The following is a 16893-nucleotide window of genomic DNA, read 5'->3' as shown; positions in this document are numbered from 1 at the left end:
CAAGATAATAGATATCCTGTTTATAACTAAAGCGTGAAGGTAAGATATCTTGTTTATAATATAACTAAAGCGTGAAGGTAAGATATCTTGTTTATAATATAACTAAAGCGTGAAGGTAAGATATCTTGTTTATAATATAACTAAAGCGTGAAGGTATAGAGCCACGAAATCCTTTTCATAGCATTTGCGGTGTAGAGCGCGTATCACAGGTGTTTGTGCTAACGCCTCCCTACAACTGAATGGTTTCGATTTGCAGAAGTCAATAGACAACAATTATAACACTATAGTGCGTGTGTAATGAAGCCTTACACGCTAATATGTGGTCATGCTACGCACCTGCCCTCAACCGCGCAGTTTTATGTACAGAAGTGACATCGCAGTTATAATATTACAGTAAGCGAGTCATAGAGTCTAACGCCCTAACGGATGCTCTTGCTAGTGGCTAGCTTACAACTCTGCAGTTTGATTTACAGAAAAGATGTCGCAAACATATAAGATTATAATGCATGCACAGCCTAGATAAAGTACTAATACGTGCCTCTACTGGCTATCTAGCGCACGCACAGCAGAGCTAACGTACTAATACGTGTCTATCTGACTACAATGGCGTGTTGCTTATTCACAGTGGAGACTGATCGCGTGACGCCGCTGCATTCGTCTGATTGTGTGCAAAACCGAGAATCGAGAAGCACAAATTTACTCAACTCGCGCTCGACGCGTTTCGTCGCTAAGAAACTTGCCGTCACGCGACGACGATAACGAATAGGAGGCGTGCGGCGGCAGCGGTGCGAGAGAGAAGCGACTCGGCAGTACGATTCTATCGAAATATATTCACCGACGAACACGGAAGTCGCTAAAGCCGCCAGCTTTTGTGAAGTCTTACGAGCGTTTTTACCCGCACAGGAGGCTTAAGCGTGCAACAGTTCCTTATTACGCAGTTATTATTATCAGCAGTGCCACGCACACTCCGCGCGAAAAAAGCATGCCTTCCTAAATCAATCGGTTACCCACAGCGCGGATGCCTGCACGGAATAATAGGAAAGCACGAGAAGGAGGCGCGGCAAAGACGCGCGCGGAGAAGCTTATTCTGATGAATGAGGAGCATAGGGAGAGGCGGCGGTGGGAGAGAAGATGCTAAGTCAAGCCTACAGCGTTTGCTGAGGCGGATGGCAACCAGCATCAGGTGATGAGGAGCGGGCAGGTATGCGGGACGAGGATGGTTAGCATCCGGTGCGGACACGCGGGACGAGGATGCTCAGCATCCAGTGCGGACAGGCGGGACGAGGATGCTCAGCATCTGGCGCGGACAGGCGGGACGAGAATGCTCAGCATCCGGCGCGGACACGCGGGACGAGGATGCTCAGCATCCGGCGCGGACACGCGGGACGAGGATGGTCAGCATCCGGTGCGGACACGCGGGACGAGGATGCTCAGCCTCCGGCGCGGACACGTGGGACGAGCATGCTCAGAATCCGGTGCGGACACGTGGGTCGAGGATGCTCAGCATCCGGCGTAGAGAGAAAGAGAGAGAGAGAGATAGAGCGAGATACGTAACAGCAGTAGCAGCAGCAGCAGTAGCAGCAGCAGCAGCAGCAGCAGCAGCAGCATTTACCTCGTTCATGACAGTTGCATCTATTGTAGGTGAGAGCACTGCATCCATCTCAGGTACCATCGCCTCCACGTGAATGCGACTGAGCCGAGCCCGCAGCTCTGCATTCTGCTGGACTGCCTATAATCAATCAATCAATCAATCAACCAATAAAGTGATCATTACTCAAGATAGTATATCCCTATAAGTATGTATAAATGTTATAAAGATGCATAAACTACTCTGCATCCTTTTTTCTTTATTAAATCTGTTTCTTTAAATCTGACTGATTTCTCACAACAAATACCTGCCTATGGCCTACTTCTTCTTTTACAAAATTTTCTTGCTTACGTTGTTTATTTTCGAATGAAAAAGTTAGCATGGCTGGCTGATAATGAATTGAATTCCATTCAAACTTTGCTACGTGTTTTTACACACAATTCACCTGGGGAGCGTATCGTGGGCGAAGCGATATATACGAGGAAGTGATACAGACAATGCAGTGTATTGTTGAATCGATAAATTATAACACCTCTACAAGCCACAGCTGGAACGAGGCTCAAATTTCACCATGGACCCTCGATGTCAAGTGCTACGGTTGTATTCTATACTTGCCGCGATTCTCCTGACGATTGCCTGCTGCCCACGGTAATAAACTCCTAGCTAGTATGAAGCCTCTGCTCCCACATAAATTCCACGCGTGTGCATGCATCTCCCTGTCGCCCATTTTAAACAGTACGCAGCCTTGATCAACCTTTCCAAAAATCCAAAAATCCCCGTCTCGGTGCCATAAAAATTCCTATAAATCCAAGACGAGCTTTTCTAACAAACAGAAAAATACGTAAAGAACGCGAGCGCGCGTCGGCAGCGTCGGGTACCTGGTTGAGTGCAATGCGCAGGGACTGGATGACGGTGGCGTTGGGGCCGACGACGACGGCCGGCGACGCGCTGGCCGAGGCGGCGGGGTTGCATTCGTGTTCGAGCACGTTCTTGAGACGGTCGCGCTCGGTCTGGATCGATCGCAGCAGCCCGCGCAGCTGGTCGTGAACTGCAACACATTACATACATACACATACACCCACGCACGCACGCACACGCACGCACGCACGCACGCACACACACGCATGCACACACACCCACGATGACGGCTGCGATGATGATGGTGACTGCTGCACGTACTGATATCAGCTCTCATACACACGCACGCACACACGCACACGCACGCACGCACACATGCACACGCACACCCAGACACGCGCCCGCACGTGCGCGCACCAACGCACCTGCATGCATATGCACACGTGCACATGCACGCGCAAACATGCAGGTACACGCACGCACGCACGCACGCACGCACACACACACACACTATCACCTAATCAATTTTCAGCACACTTTTCTTTTGATTGTGCCTATTCTTATTCGTGTATTTGATTTGTTCCTCATATATCAACCTCTCCAAATGCATGCATCCATGCCCACACACACGCACACACGCACGCATGCACACACGCACACGCACACGCGCACGCGCACGCACACACGCATACACACATACACATGCACGCACGCATGCACACACGCACACGCGCACGCGCACGCACATCCCCCCCCCACCCCCCACCCACACACACACGATCAATCTTCAGCACGCTCTTTTTGATTGTTCTCATTTTCTTTCATTCACCTGATATATTTCCCCCCTGTATCTACACTGCCTCTTCCCAAATTCATGCATGCCCACCCCTCACGCATACAAACACGCACGTATGGATACATACTCTGACACAAGCAAACACACAAATTCAGACACAAGTAAACACACATACCCAGACACAAGTAAACACACATACAAAGACACAAGCAAACACACATACACAGACACAAGCCAACCCAAATAGACGTAGGCAAGCAGACACACACGCACGCACGCACACACGCACGCACGCACGCACGCTCGCACAGACAACAATGAATATATGACACGAACATTAGCTAACACAGGCACACACACACACACACAGTAGCTAAATCACATGCGGACGTCTCTCTCTCTCTCTCTACCTCTCCCTCCCATCTCTCCTTCTTCACCCTCTCTCTCTCTCGCTCTCCCTACCGTAACCCCCTCTCCCCCCATCTCTCTAGCGCTCTCCCTACCCCTTCTCCCCCTCTCTCTCGCGCTCTCCCTACCCCTTCTCCCCCCTCTCTCTCGCTCTCCCTACCCCCTTCTCTCTCTGCTCAACTGCCTGCCGGCCTCCTACAACCCCCCCCCCCCTCGCCGACCCTGACCCCGCCACACCGACCTTCCTCCGCGACCTTGACAAAGTCGTCATGAAGACCGTGAGAGTCGAAGCTGTCGGTGGAGCCGGAGAGCACGGAGAGCAGTGGTGAGTTGACGTCGGTGAGGCTGGTCGGCCGCAGCGACGGCAGGTTCGGGTTCGACGAGCTCGTGCGCAGTCCCTCCGGTGTCGTCGCCATCAGCGTCGCCGCGCTGAGCTGCGGGGGGTAGCAACGATTATGTCACCGACGGTACCACGATGATTATGTCACCGACGGTACCGCGACGATTATGTCACCGACGGTACGCGACGATTAATGTACCGAGGGTATTACACGCGACGATTATGTCACCGATCGGTACCAAGCGACGATTATGTCACCGATGGTACGCGCAATATGCACGTGAACCGACAGGATGATTAAGGGAGGGGGGGGGGGTGTCACCGACATACCGCAATGAATTTATGTCACCGACGTAGCTCAGACGATTATGTCAGCCGGACGGTACCATGCCGGCGGCGATTATCACCGACGGTACCCGCGACGATTATTGTCACGACGGTAACCGGCCAGCGACGATTATGTCACCGACGGTACCCGCGATGATAGTATGTTCACTGACGGTAGCCAGGTCTGCGTAGCGACGATTATATGTCACCGACGGTAACGCGATGACGATTATGTACCGACGGAACCGGCTCTGAAACGATTTATGTCACCGACGGTACCGGGCGACGATTATGTCACCGACATACCGCGACGATTATGTCACCGACGGTACCGCGACGATTATGTCACCGACGGTACCGCGACGATTATGTCACCGACAGTACCGCGATGATTATGTCACCGACGGTACGCGAGGCGGCAACGTATGTCACCGACGGTACGGCGGCGATCTAGTCACCGAGACGCGTATCACCGGACGGACGCGGGTGTTGAACGACGATTATGTCACCCGGGCACGGCTAACGCGAGATGTCCGGGTCACTCGCGACGATTAATGTCACCGGACGGCTGACCGGGGCAACTATTACGACGTCCAAATGACCCGAGCTAGCCCGCACGATACCCGACGTACCCATGATTATGTCACCGACGTACAGCGATGATTGTCACCGACATTCCGGGAAAATTGTCTCCAAACGTACTTGCAGCATTATTGTCACCCGATGTATCCGCGAGGTATTTCGTCACTGACGTTTCGCGACGATCACGGCACTGCCGACGTACCGCGAAAATAGTTACCAACGTTTACGGGGGCTTATGTCACCAACATTTTCGCGACGACAATTGTCACCAATGTTCTGCAATGATTATGTCACCGACGTTCCGTGACAATTATGTCACCGACATTCCGTGACGATTATGTCACCGACGTACAGCGACAATTATGTCACCGACGGTACCACAATGATTATGTCACCGACGTTCCGTGACGATTATGTCACCGACGTTGTACAACGATTTATGTCAAGCAAAGATATTTCAAGGACAAACACCCGCAGATTTTCTGCGTGAGATAGCAGCGCGTCTCCCGCACGCCAAAGACGGCTGCGCCACCTACCGAGGTTTTCGAGCTGCTGTTTGAGTTGGTGTCGCTCTCCTTCTGTCTCTTCTCCTTCTTCCTCGTCTCAGCCTTCTGAGCTTCTGCTGTTTCTTGGAGTCGCGCTTCGTTGTGTACTGCCCAGACTCGACACCTGCAAGGCAACAACGCACGCTCACTGCTCACTGCATGGGTGTTAACAAAAAAAATCGGAAACTGAAAAAAAAATTGGACGCGGTAAATAATTGGAAGCACCCTCCTCCACGCCCACGAAGCTCATGGGATCTGTGCATCTGAAAACACATTTGTGACATTTCCTGATGAGATTTGTAACATTAAAACTTTAAGATAAAACACTATTATACAAGAATATATAACAAGCATACATAGTTGAGATCATTTGATGCAATTCACTTTTAAAAAAATTGTAAGAATAAAAAAATGTTAATTAAAAAAAATTTTCTTCGGAATTTTTTTTAAACACCCCATTAGAACGCTAACCGCCTGGCACACGACGACAGATGCGACGAAGGATAAACGACAATGTTATTATCGGCCGCCGCAATTGGCGACAACACCCAAGGGATGAATGACGGTGAGGGTGGAATTACAAACTTACAACTAGCGTACAAGCTAAGATATCTCATTTATAAGTGAACGTGAAAGGTATAAGATATCCTGTTTATAATAAGAACTTGAAGGGTAAGACATCCATGTTTTATAATAAGAACTTGAAGGTAAATATTATCCTGTTATAATAAGAACTTTGATAGGTAAGACATCCTTTTATAATAAAACTTGAAGGTAAGATATCCTGTTTATATAATAATAGAACTTGAGGTAAGATATCCTGTTTAATAATAAGAACTTTGAAGGTAAGACATCCTGTGTTATAAAAGAAGCTTGAAGTGTAGACATCCCTGTTTATAAATAAGAACTTGATTGTAGAGACATTCCTGTTAACTAATAAGAACTTGAAGGTAAGATATCCTCTTTATAATAAGAACTTGAAGGGTAAGAATCCTGTTTATAATAAGAAATTGATGTAAGACATTCTGTTTATAATAAAGAACTTGAGGTAAAGAAATTCTGCTTTATAATAAAATACTTTGAAGTTAAGAACATCATGTTATAATAAATACTTGAAAGTAAGACATCATGTTTATAGTACGAGCTTACAACCAAGATAATAGATATCCTGTTTATAACTAAAGCGTGAAGGTAAGATATCTTGTTTTATAATATAACTAAAGCGTGAAGGTAATGATTCCTTGTTTATAATATAACTAAAAGCGTGAAAGGTATAAGAGCTCAACGAAAATCCTTTTCATAGCAATTTGCGGTGTAGTAGCGCGTTCCAGGTGTTTTGGCTAACGCCTCCATACAACTGAATGTTGTTCGAATTTGCAGTACGTCAATAGACAAGACAATTTAATAACACTATAGTGGACGTGTTGTAATAAAGCCTTACACGCTAATATGTGGTCAGCTACGCAGCCGTGCCCCTCAACCAGCAGCATTTGGTTTTAATGTACAGAATGTGACACTGCAGTTATAATATTACAGTAAAGCGATCATAGAGTCTATAACGCCCTAACGACTGCTCTGCCTAAGTGGCTAGCTTACAACTCCTGCAGTTTTGATTTACAGAAAAGATAGTCGCAACAATATAAATTATCAAATGCATGCACAGTAGCCCTAGAATAAATTACTAATACGTGCCTCTACTGGCCTATCTAGCGCACACAGCAGAGAGCTAACGTACTAATACGTGTCTATCTGACTACAAGCGGCGTGTTGGCTTATTTCCACAGTGGAGACTGATCGCGTGACGCCCGCTGCATTCGTCTGATTGTGTGCAAAAACCGAGAATCGAGAAGCACAAAATTTACTGTCAACTCGCGGCTCAGACGGCGTTTCCGTCGCTAAGAAACCGCGCCGTCTCACGCAGACGCACGATAAGAATAAGGAGGCGTGCGCGCAGCGGTTGGCGAAAGAAGAGAGCGACTCGGCAGTAAAACGATTCTATCCGAAATATATCACCGACGAACACGGAAGTCGCTAAAGGCCGCCAGCTTTTCTGTGAAGTCTTACGAGCGTTTTACCCGCACAGGAGGCTTAAGCGTCGCAACAGTTTCCTTAATTACGCAGTTTATTATTATCAGCAGTGGCCAGCGCACACCCGCGCGAGAAAAAAGCATGCCTTCCTAAATCAAATCGTTTATCCCACAGCGCGGATGCCTGCACGGAAAGTAATAGGAAAGCACACGAGGAAGGAGCCGCGGCAAAGCGCGTTGCGGAGAAGCTTATTCATGATGAATGAGAGCATGAGGAGAGGTGGCGGTGTAGAGAGAAGATGCTAGTCAAGCCTACAGCGTTGCTGAGGTGCGATGGCAATCTCAGCATCAGCGTGATGAAGGCACGGGCAGGTATGGCGGGACGAGGATGGTCTAGCATCCGTGGCGAACACCGGGACAGGAAAAAAGGATGGCTCAGCATCCGGCGTGGACATGCGGACGAGAATGCCTCACCTCCGGCGCGGACACGTGGGACGACAATGCTCAGAAATCCGGTGCGGACACGGTGGGTCCGAGGGAGTCGCTCAGCATCCGGCGCGGAACGTGGGTCGAGGATGCCTAACAGGCATCCGCGCAGAAAAACGGGACGAGGAATGCTCAGCATCCGAGCACAGACACGTGGGACGAGGATGCTCAGCATCCGGTGCGGACAGGCAGGTCGAGTGTTCTGTGCGGACACGCGGGACAAGGATGCTCAGCATCCAGTGTGGAGACGTGAAACGAGGGCGCGGACACGTGGGACGAGGATGCTGTGGAACGTGGACGAGACATAGCTGGGCGACATCGCTGGGAACCGCGGAGAGTGCTCAGCCAATCGGCGCGGAACACGCGGACGAGGGAATGCTCAGGCATCCGGCGTAGGAACACGCGGGACGAGATGCTTAGGGCATCCGCGGCGCGGACACGTGGGAACAAGAGGATCTCGGCAATCCGGCGCGGACATGCGGAACCGAGGATGGTCAGCATCCGGCGCGGACAGGCAGGAACGAGGATGCTCAGCATCCGGCGCCGCACGAGAGAGGGATGAAGGATGCTACAGCAATCCCGGCACTGACCAGATGATCGAATCGATTCGTCCGTCCGGTCCCTGCAACTTGCGTAGGCTGCCGATAATGTTCCGCAGCTGAAGATGATTTTAGTCGAGCGCTCGTCAACTCTGTGGAAAGAAAAAAACCGAGACTGACGTGTTGCTGCCGTCCGCCGTGGCAACAGAGAGCCACGAGAACGCTCCGAGGCAAACTAGCGCTATGAAAGCATTTTGTACCAAAAAGCATAAAACCTAGTTTTAAGCTCTTAAAACCTAGTTTTAAGCCATAAAACCGGGTATTAGACCTTAAAACCAGGTTTTAAGGTCTTAAAACCCGGATTTAAGGTCTAAAACCCGGATTTAAGGTCTTAATACCTAGTTTTAGACCTTAAAACCTAGTTTTAGACCTTAAAACCGGGTTTTAAGATCTTAAAACCAGGTTTTAAGGCCTAATACCCAGTTTTATGGCTTAAAACTAGGTTTTAAGAGCTTAAAACCGGGTTTTATGCTTTTTGGTACAAAATGCTTTCCATAAGCGGCAGCTCGAAACGAGAGCTAATGACAATACGGCGCGGGGCGAACGTAGAAGGACGCAAAATGTAAACCGATAGTAGAGACCGGGGGGTTGATCAAGGTACGCCCTCATATACAACCGTCTATACATAACTGTATATCAAATGGCCCCGCACGTCCTACTTACTGCTGAATACATGCCATGCACTTTGTCTAACTTTACTGTAGCGCCACCTGGGTGCCACAAGCGTCAGAAAACTGTACCATAGCGCCACCTGGGTGCCACACGCATCAGAAAACTCTACTGTAGCGCCACCTGGGTGCAACACGCATCAGAAAACTCTACTGTAGCGCCACCTGGGTGCCACACGCGTCAGAAAACTGTACCATAGCGCCACCTGGGTGCCACACGCATCAGAAAACTCTACCGTAGCACCACCTGGGTGCCACACGCGTCATAAAACTCTACCGTAGCACCACCTACAGGCATCAACCTAGCAGCCATCTCTGTGCCGCGCTAGTGCATCTAGGTGTCGTGGCGCTAGCGGCATGTCCTACCTTTGTCGTATCGCTCGAGGCCCGCCGACTCGCGGATCCACGTGCCGAGGCGTCCGTGCGACTCTCCGACGCGCAGACTGCTGCTGCGTGACGATGGCAGGAAGACTCGCTCCTCCAGCGGGAACACTGCAGGGGAAGACACGAGGAGGAGGAGTGAGCACAGGCAGCGGCGTCAGCACATGGGAGGGATACCATAGCCGGGAATAGCACAGCCACCCATACCAATGTAGGCAATATAGTGGGATAGCACAGCCACTTATACCAATGTAGGCAATATAAGGGAATACCATAGGCACTCATACAAATATAGGCAATATAGGGGAGATAGCACAACCACTCATACCAATATAGACACCTCGAGGGGAACACCATGACCAGCATTGCTGCCATAGTACGGGTATTAACAGAACATGCACGCACGCACGCATACATACAAATTTTACAATATATACACCATGATGGGAACACCATGACCACTATTACGGCTATAGCAGGCGTAATCAATGTCACATGGCAACAGCACTGCCCGTACACGAGCACAGTACGCGTTTGGCTAGCTCTAGAACTATAGCCCTTCGCTCCGCCACAGGCCCGTGGTGGAGTGAAGGGCTATAGTTCCAGAGCTAGTGTTTGGTGTACTGCATGAGGTAGTGTTGCGGCGTAGCATGGACACCATAACAGCGCAGCGCGCACACAGACAGCGGCAAATAATAGATGCGTGCCTATGCTGTGCTGTCATGGTGACGGTGTCCACGCTACGTCGCCCCACCACTACCAAACGTGCTGTACCTTTAACCCATGCTGCGCTCGTACACTAGCCACTCGCCATGCTGCGCTCGTACACTAGCCGTGTTGCGAGCAGAGACTCAACAATGCACGGCTTCGTACACAGCATCAACTATACAGAAGCAGCGCAGCCGGCACGCATAGGATATAATTATCAATTATCAATTAGATGCTTGCGCGCATTTCTGGCTGGGCTTCGCGGCACGGCTGAGCGAGACGCGTCACGCATTGCATCCGACAGCGAATGAATCCGACTCCGCCAGCGGCGGCGGCGGCGACGGATTAACGCGACGCGCGTGGATGACGCGCCAATTAAAAACGCATCGGCCGTGAAACGCACCGATTGCACAGCGGCCACGGCGACGCCACCGGTCACGCACGCCGCCGGGTCGTTACGGCTAGCCGAGCAAGCACAGTACTAATGCTGCTCCTGCCGAGGGAGAGGACGGCGAGAGAAAGGGGAGGAGGGAAATGAAGGAGGAGGAGGGGGGCGAGAAAAGGGGGAATGATGAGGAGGGGGCGGAGGAGGAGATGCAGGAGGATTCGGATTATGAGGAAGAGGAGGAGGGCGATGAGGAGGAGGGGTATGAGGAGGAGGGGTATGAGGAGGAGGGGGAGAAGGAGGGATATGAGGAGGGGGAGGAAGGGTATGATGAGGAGGGGGAAGAGGTGTATGACGAGGAGGGGGAGAAGGAGGGGTATGAGGAGGAGAGGCAGAAGGAGGGGTATGAGGAGGAGAGGAAGGAGGGGTATAAGGAGAAGGAGGAGGGGTATGAGGAGGGGGAGAAGCAGGTGGGGGCGTAGAATGATGAGGAGGAGTCTGCACCCATCACGGGTGAACAATAGTGTGAATCAAGGCCGACTACGACGATGATGATGATGACGATAATGGCGACAGCAACGACGACGAATTCAACCGCGCCACTGTACTGCCGAAGGATTTCCACGTGAATGCACCACGCTCGAGAAATCGATGGCAGTGGATGAGGAGGAGGAGTAGAAGTAAAGTAGAAGTAAAAGAGAAGGTAGAAGAAGGCATAAAAAAAACTAAGAGCAATGGGAACTTGAACCTCCGTTAGAATGAGCCAATTACGCTACAGGGCAAGTACACGGTGGCAGCAAGGAAGGAAGTGAAGGATACATCAGGAGACGTCAGCTCAAATACCTGCTTCCAATAATCGATGCTGTCATCCATCATCAACAGATCAGAGTAATTAGTAAGGGGATTAAGGCAATAGATTGCGTGTGCCCTACCGACGGAACACGAAGAACAGACGCTACGCAATCAGGAAACATATCGATCAAAGCGTCACCCAGAAAACGTTTCTGAATCGAGGAGTCGCCCGGAAAACGTGTCTACAGTAACGAATAGTGCAGAAAACGTTTCTAAAGCGATTCACTAAGAAAACGCCCCGAAAACAAGGAGCCACCTGGAAAATGTAACTAAACTACGGAGTCACCCATAAAACACAACGAGAAGTTACCTAGAAAACGTGTATAAATCGAGGCGAATCACGCAGAACCCGGCACACCTTGGATTTGCCCGCGCGTATTCCCCCAGCACGTCAGCGCACCTGCAGTAGTTTTGAAACTAGGCAACGATCGCTGGCGCCGTTCTGCGCGGTGACACACAAGCGACGAATGCTGGGAAAGCGCCGCCGCGACAACGCAGCATCCGTCCCCGCTACGGCAACCCGACCCCGCCGCGCGAGACGGCGCTTCCTAATAGGCACACGCGGGACGTCGGCTATATATACGCCTCATCTTGCATTCGCCTTGCTCGCGGGGACGTCGCCGCCGCCTGCGATAGATTTCTAGAGTTGCGTCACGGTAACCATGGTGACGTTGTTGCCAGACGTAGATTCCTAGGGCTTCCTGTTGGACTGATCGGTGGTGACTGCAGACACTGGCGATAGATTGGTGAGAGATTTCTAGGCTTCCTCATCGAGTCAATACAAACCACAGGACATCGTCACCGTCGGCAGCAAAGTTTGACAGCCTTGTCCTCAGGATTCATCGCGAATACTTCGACAGTAACAGTGGTTCGTGGGGGAAGGGGAATCTCAGTCATTGATAGATTTTTAGGGCTTAGTCTCAGATTTGATGGTAATTGGACATAACGCAAACATGATAAGCTGCAGCACTGCCTCTGCTCTCCCGCCAGCACACCACACACTACTAGCTATAGCCCGCCTGTCACTGCTAATGTTCAATCATGAGGGAGGTAGGTAGGACGAAAATCCCCCGTACATTATCTAGACCTCTCTATGACTCACTCTGACACACACATTCTCTCTCTCTCTCTCTCTCTCTCTCTCTCTCTCTCTCTCTCTCTCTCCTCTCTCTCTCTCTCTCTCTCTCTCTCCTTCCCCTCTCCTCTCTCTCCTCTCTCTCTCTCTCTCTCATCTTATTTTAATCGGCTTTGCTATTGCCTGCAGAGTATCTATCGCCTTTTTCACCTCCGTAGTCTCTCTTGGTTAATCTTATCGAGTATATTTTTTTTCTCTTTCTTCTCTCTCTCTCTCTCTCTCTCTCTTCTCTCTGCTGCTCTCTCTCTTCTCTCGCGTCTCTCTCTCTTTCTCTCTCTCTCTCCTCTTTACTCCTCTTTAATTTCTCTCTCTCTCGTCTCTCACATAACCAACAAACACCCACACTGATCACCACAATCAATCTTCAGCACACGCTCTTGGTTGATGATGTGCTCGTATATCCCTTTCACTCGATTTATTCTCTTCTATCGTACTCTGCTTATCCCAAATGCCTGACATCATGCCATGTACGCCCTCACAACATGAGCCCGCATCGCATGCATGGAACGGATGTACGCAGGACAGCACACGTACGCGCACACACACGCGCCGCACACAATACACACATCACACGCACGCACGCACGCACGCACGCCGAACGCACGCATACACTCAAGCACACACTCACACAACACACGCCACGCACGCACGCACGCACGCATACACACTCACACAGCACACACCACTCAAACACACACACACACAAACCACCACACACACGCAACAAACACACACCCACACACACACACACACACAACACAACACACACACACAACAACACACACACACGCACATGCGGCGCGCACACATACAACACAAACTAGCCTCGTCGTGCTCTTTCGATCTTTCTATACATCAAGCAAGGAGCAAAGACATGACTGGCAAGCATACTGCCATATGGCAGCACCATCGAGCGAACTGAATCGAACATTACTACCTACCGTCAGGCCCACGTACAACTAGCGATGATCTACTTATGCATAGATGACGCAGCGGCTGTGAGGCGGCACCAGCAGCAGCCAGCATGGAAGAAGGAACACTCGCTGCTGCTCGCTAGCTGCTTGTGCTGTTGTTGATGGCTGTTGGTGCTGCTGGTTACTGCTGTTGGCTTGCGTGCTTACTGCTGCTGTTACATCTGCTGCTGTGCTGCTGTTTGGCTGTGCTGCTGTTGCGTTGTTGCTGCTGCTGTTGCTGCCCGTGTTACTGTTGCTGTGCTGTTACTACTGCTGCTCTGTTGTGCAGTGCTGCTGCTACTGCTGTGTTACTGCTGCTGCTGCTGCTGTACTACGGCTGTTGCTGTGCTGCTGTGTGCTACTGTTTACTGCTTGCTGTTGCTGTTCTACTGCTGTTTCTGTGCGGCTTACTGCCGCGTGCTGCTGTTACTGCTATGTGCTGTTATTGCTACTGCTGCTGCTTCCTGCTGTTACTGCTACTGTGCGTATTTGCTGATCACAGGGGCGCACGCAGCACGCACGCACGACACCCCCCCACTACACACAACACGCACACACACACAACAACACACAGCGTCACACACACACGCACGCACGCACGGCCGGCACGCCAGGTCACGGCACGGTCACGCACGCACGCACGCACGTCAACACACACACACACCACACACACACACACACGCACACACCCCCACGCACACACAGGTGTAGAATGAACTTTTGAACAAGAAGGAAAAAGAGGGGAGTGCCGCAGCAAAATGATGGAGTCTCCGCAGTCTGAGATTCAAAATGAAATGATATTAACATAACGCATGTGCTTATTGTTCAAGATTCATTGGCTGTTGCCGGCTCTGCAATTTCTTTGGACAGTAGCTGAAAAAATAGGTATATTCGCGAGGCCGTGCCGCGAACTAACTAGACTAACTGGAACAGAACTTTTAAGTATGAGCCAGAATTTCCAGGGAGTCACGACGGCACCGGCTGATATGTCAAATCATGGATGTCCGACAGTAAATCAGGAGAGTATTTGACTGCGGACTCCGTTAATTTCGCACCTGCGTAAACAACACACGCACCCGCCGCACGCACGCACACACACACGCACACACCACGCAAACCACACGAGGCGCGCGTGATTAGCATCTGAACTTCAAACAGTGTATCGATTTAATGTGGCCATCACCGTAAACAACAGCGATCTGCTGCAGCGAACGATGCGACGGACACCGCCACTTACTAGCTACTGACTTACTGCTATCTACTTACTAATCTGTTGCTTGCTGTCTGCTGTACTACTGTGCTAACTGCTACTGCTACTGTTTGCTGCTGCTTGCTGCTACTGTTATGCTACTGCTTATACTTGCTACTGTACTGCTGCTACTGCTGCTGCTGCTGCTGCTGCTGCTGCTGCTGCTGCTGTCGACACCGCCACTACTGCTATTGCTGCTGCTGCTGCTACGACTACTACTACTACTACTACTACTGTTGCTGTTGCAACACGACACGGAGGCAAACACGCTCTGAGCGATGTGCACGCGTGCTGACGCACTACATTCCACACACTACACTACACTACACTACACTACATGCAATAACAACACTGGGCAACTATAGACAGCACCGTACCGCTACCGTACAACTGCACACGTAATTAAACATACGGGCGTGCCGAGAGGGAAGCAGTGAACAAAAGTTACAAGGCACACCGATACCGTCCACCGTACAGCGGCAAACGTCTACACGTGTATTATAGGAGGCATACAACAGTAAGCCTCTGCAAATTGTTCACCGTTGCACTATTTCGTCTCTAAAAAGGCCTTATTGGGAATTTTTTTTCGCCGAAGTTCGGCACTAGAGTGCAATAATTTGCATTATGCACGCAAGTTAGTTGCCTCGTGGACGTCTAGAAAGCATTAGAAGTAAAATTGGTCTTGTTGTGTATTCGTGACATTCCGTCAGGTGGCGTAGCCACAGCGTGTCCTTTTTGTGTTTGAAATGTGTTCAGACAACTTTGCAGAAATTCGCATCATAGAGCTAGCAAAAGTTTCGAGCGGAGCATAGAGCATGGATCTGTAGTTATTTAACATGAATAAAGTGTATGTTGTGTAAGCGAAGTATCAGTGTGAGTATTTTTAATTAATTTCTGTTCGATGTTTATTCAGGCCTGCTGCCTATGGACGCCCTCTACTGTTGTTCACCACCTATATATATACACGGTGTGTGTACAGTGAAACTACCAACGACGACACCTACTAGTGACAGATAGCGGTGCGAAATCTCCCGGGCAGGGGGGGGGGATAAATACGAGAAATAAACAGACACGCAGCCGAAACAAGGCATCCGCACGCAAACACTACAGACGCCGCCGACGACAACGATGACAACGATGACGACGACGACGACGACAACGACGAAAGCTCGCCCCCTGTACAACAACACAACGATGCTGACGAACGCGAGCCACACCGGCGCCCCCTGCCGCCGGCTGCTCCTGCCACCACAGCGAATTGAAGCGAGCCCGCCGCAGCGGGGCGCTACTTGCGTGTGTAGTTGCAGGCGACCGCCTGCCGGCACAGCTTGACAATGGTCGGGTCGCGGCCTGGCTTCATCCCCACGCTGCTGCCGACGCCGCCGACGCGTGCGGGGGCGAGGACGGGCGCGTCCGTACCGGGAGAGGCGAGGTCCTTCGTCGGCGACTGGATGTCGATGAGACGCGGCAGGTCGTGCACGCCGTAGGAGAGTTCGTGCTGCCGGTAGAGCCGGTGATGACGCAGCTGCTTCACCCAGCCCTCAAACGCATCGTGCTCCTTAACCTGCAACAAACACAGACAGACATGCATACAGACGGATGTCGGGATGAGCATGTGCATGAACGTATATACAAACATGGCGGCTCATAATTGCTAGTATAAGGTGGGAGGGGAGAGGGGGGGAGATATAGATAGATAGAATCAGGTCAATATATCAATAGATTTATTAACTCCTGATAGAATGAGAGCGAGATAGAGAGAGAAAGAGAGAACGAGAGCGAGAAAGAGAGAGATAGACAAAGAGAGAGAAAGAGTTATAGACAGAGAGAGAGAAAGAGCGCGAGATAGAGAGAGAAAGAGAGAACGAGAGCGAGAAAGAGAGAGATAGACAAAGAGAGAGAAAGAGTTATAGACAGAGAGAGAGAAAGAGCGCGAGATAGAGAGAGATAGACAGAGAGCGAGAGAGAGAGAGAGAGAGAGAGAGAGAAAGAGCGCGAGATAGAGA

General features: G+C 50.6%; 1 protein-coding gene across 1 annotated transcript in view; it reads right to left on the bottom strand.

Moving 5' to 3' along the window:
* Positions 1 to 419: 419 nt before the first annotated feature.
* LOC106812168 (oxysterol-binding protein-related protein 6-like) overlaps positions 420 to 16893 on the bottom strand; it is a 47453-nt gene continuing 30979 nt past the window's right edge. Inside the window, exons 5-12 of the mRNA XM_014815987.1 lie at positions 16307 to 16451; positions 9591 to 9716; positions 8591 to 8648; positions 5436 to 5568; positions 3892 to 4084; positions 2467 to 2636; positions 1613 to 1729; positions 420 to 455 (exon numbers count right to left, since the gene is read on the bottom strand). Of these exons, the coding sequence (XP_014671473.1) occupies positions 420 to 455; positions 1613 to 1729; positions 2467 to 2636; positions 3892 to 4084; positions 5436 to 5568; positions 8591 to 8648; positions 9591 to 9716; positions 16307 to 16451 (978 nt within the window). The remainder of the gene's footprint in view (positions 456 to 1612; positions 1730 to 2466; positions 2637 to 3891; positions 4085 to 5435; positions 5569 to 8590; positions 8649 to 9590; positions 9717 to 16306; positions 16452 to 16893) is intronic.

Source organism: Priapulus caudatus, unplaced genomic scaffold (genome assembly GCF_000485595.1).
Source record: "Priapulus caudatus unplaced genomic scaffold, Priapulus_caudatus-5.0.1 Scaffold615, whole genome shotgun sequence".
Lineage (NCBI taxonomy): Eukaryota > Metazoa > Priapulida > Priapulimorpha > Priapulimorphida > Priapulidae > Priapulus > Priapulus caudatus.
This window is presented reverse-complemented; position numbering and strand designations above follow the sequence as displayed.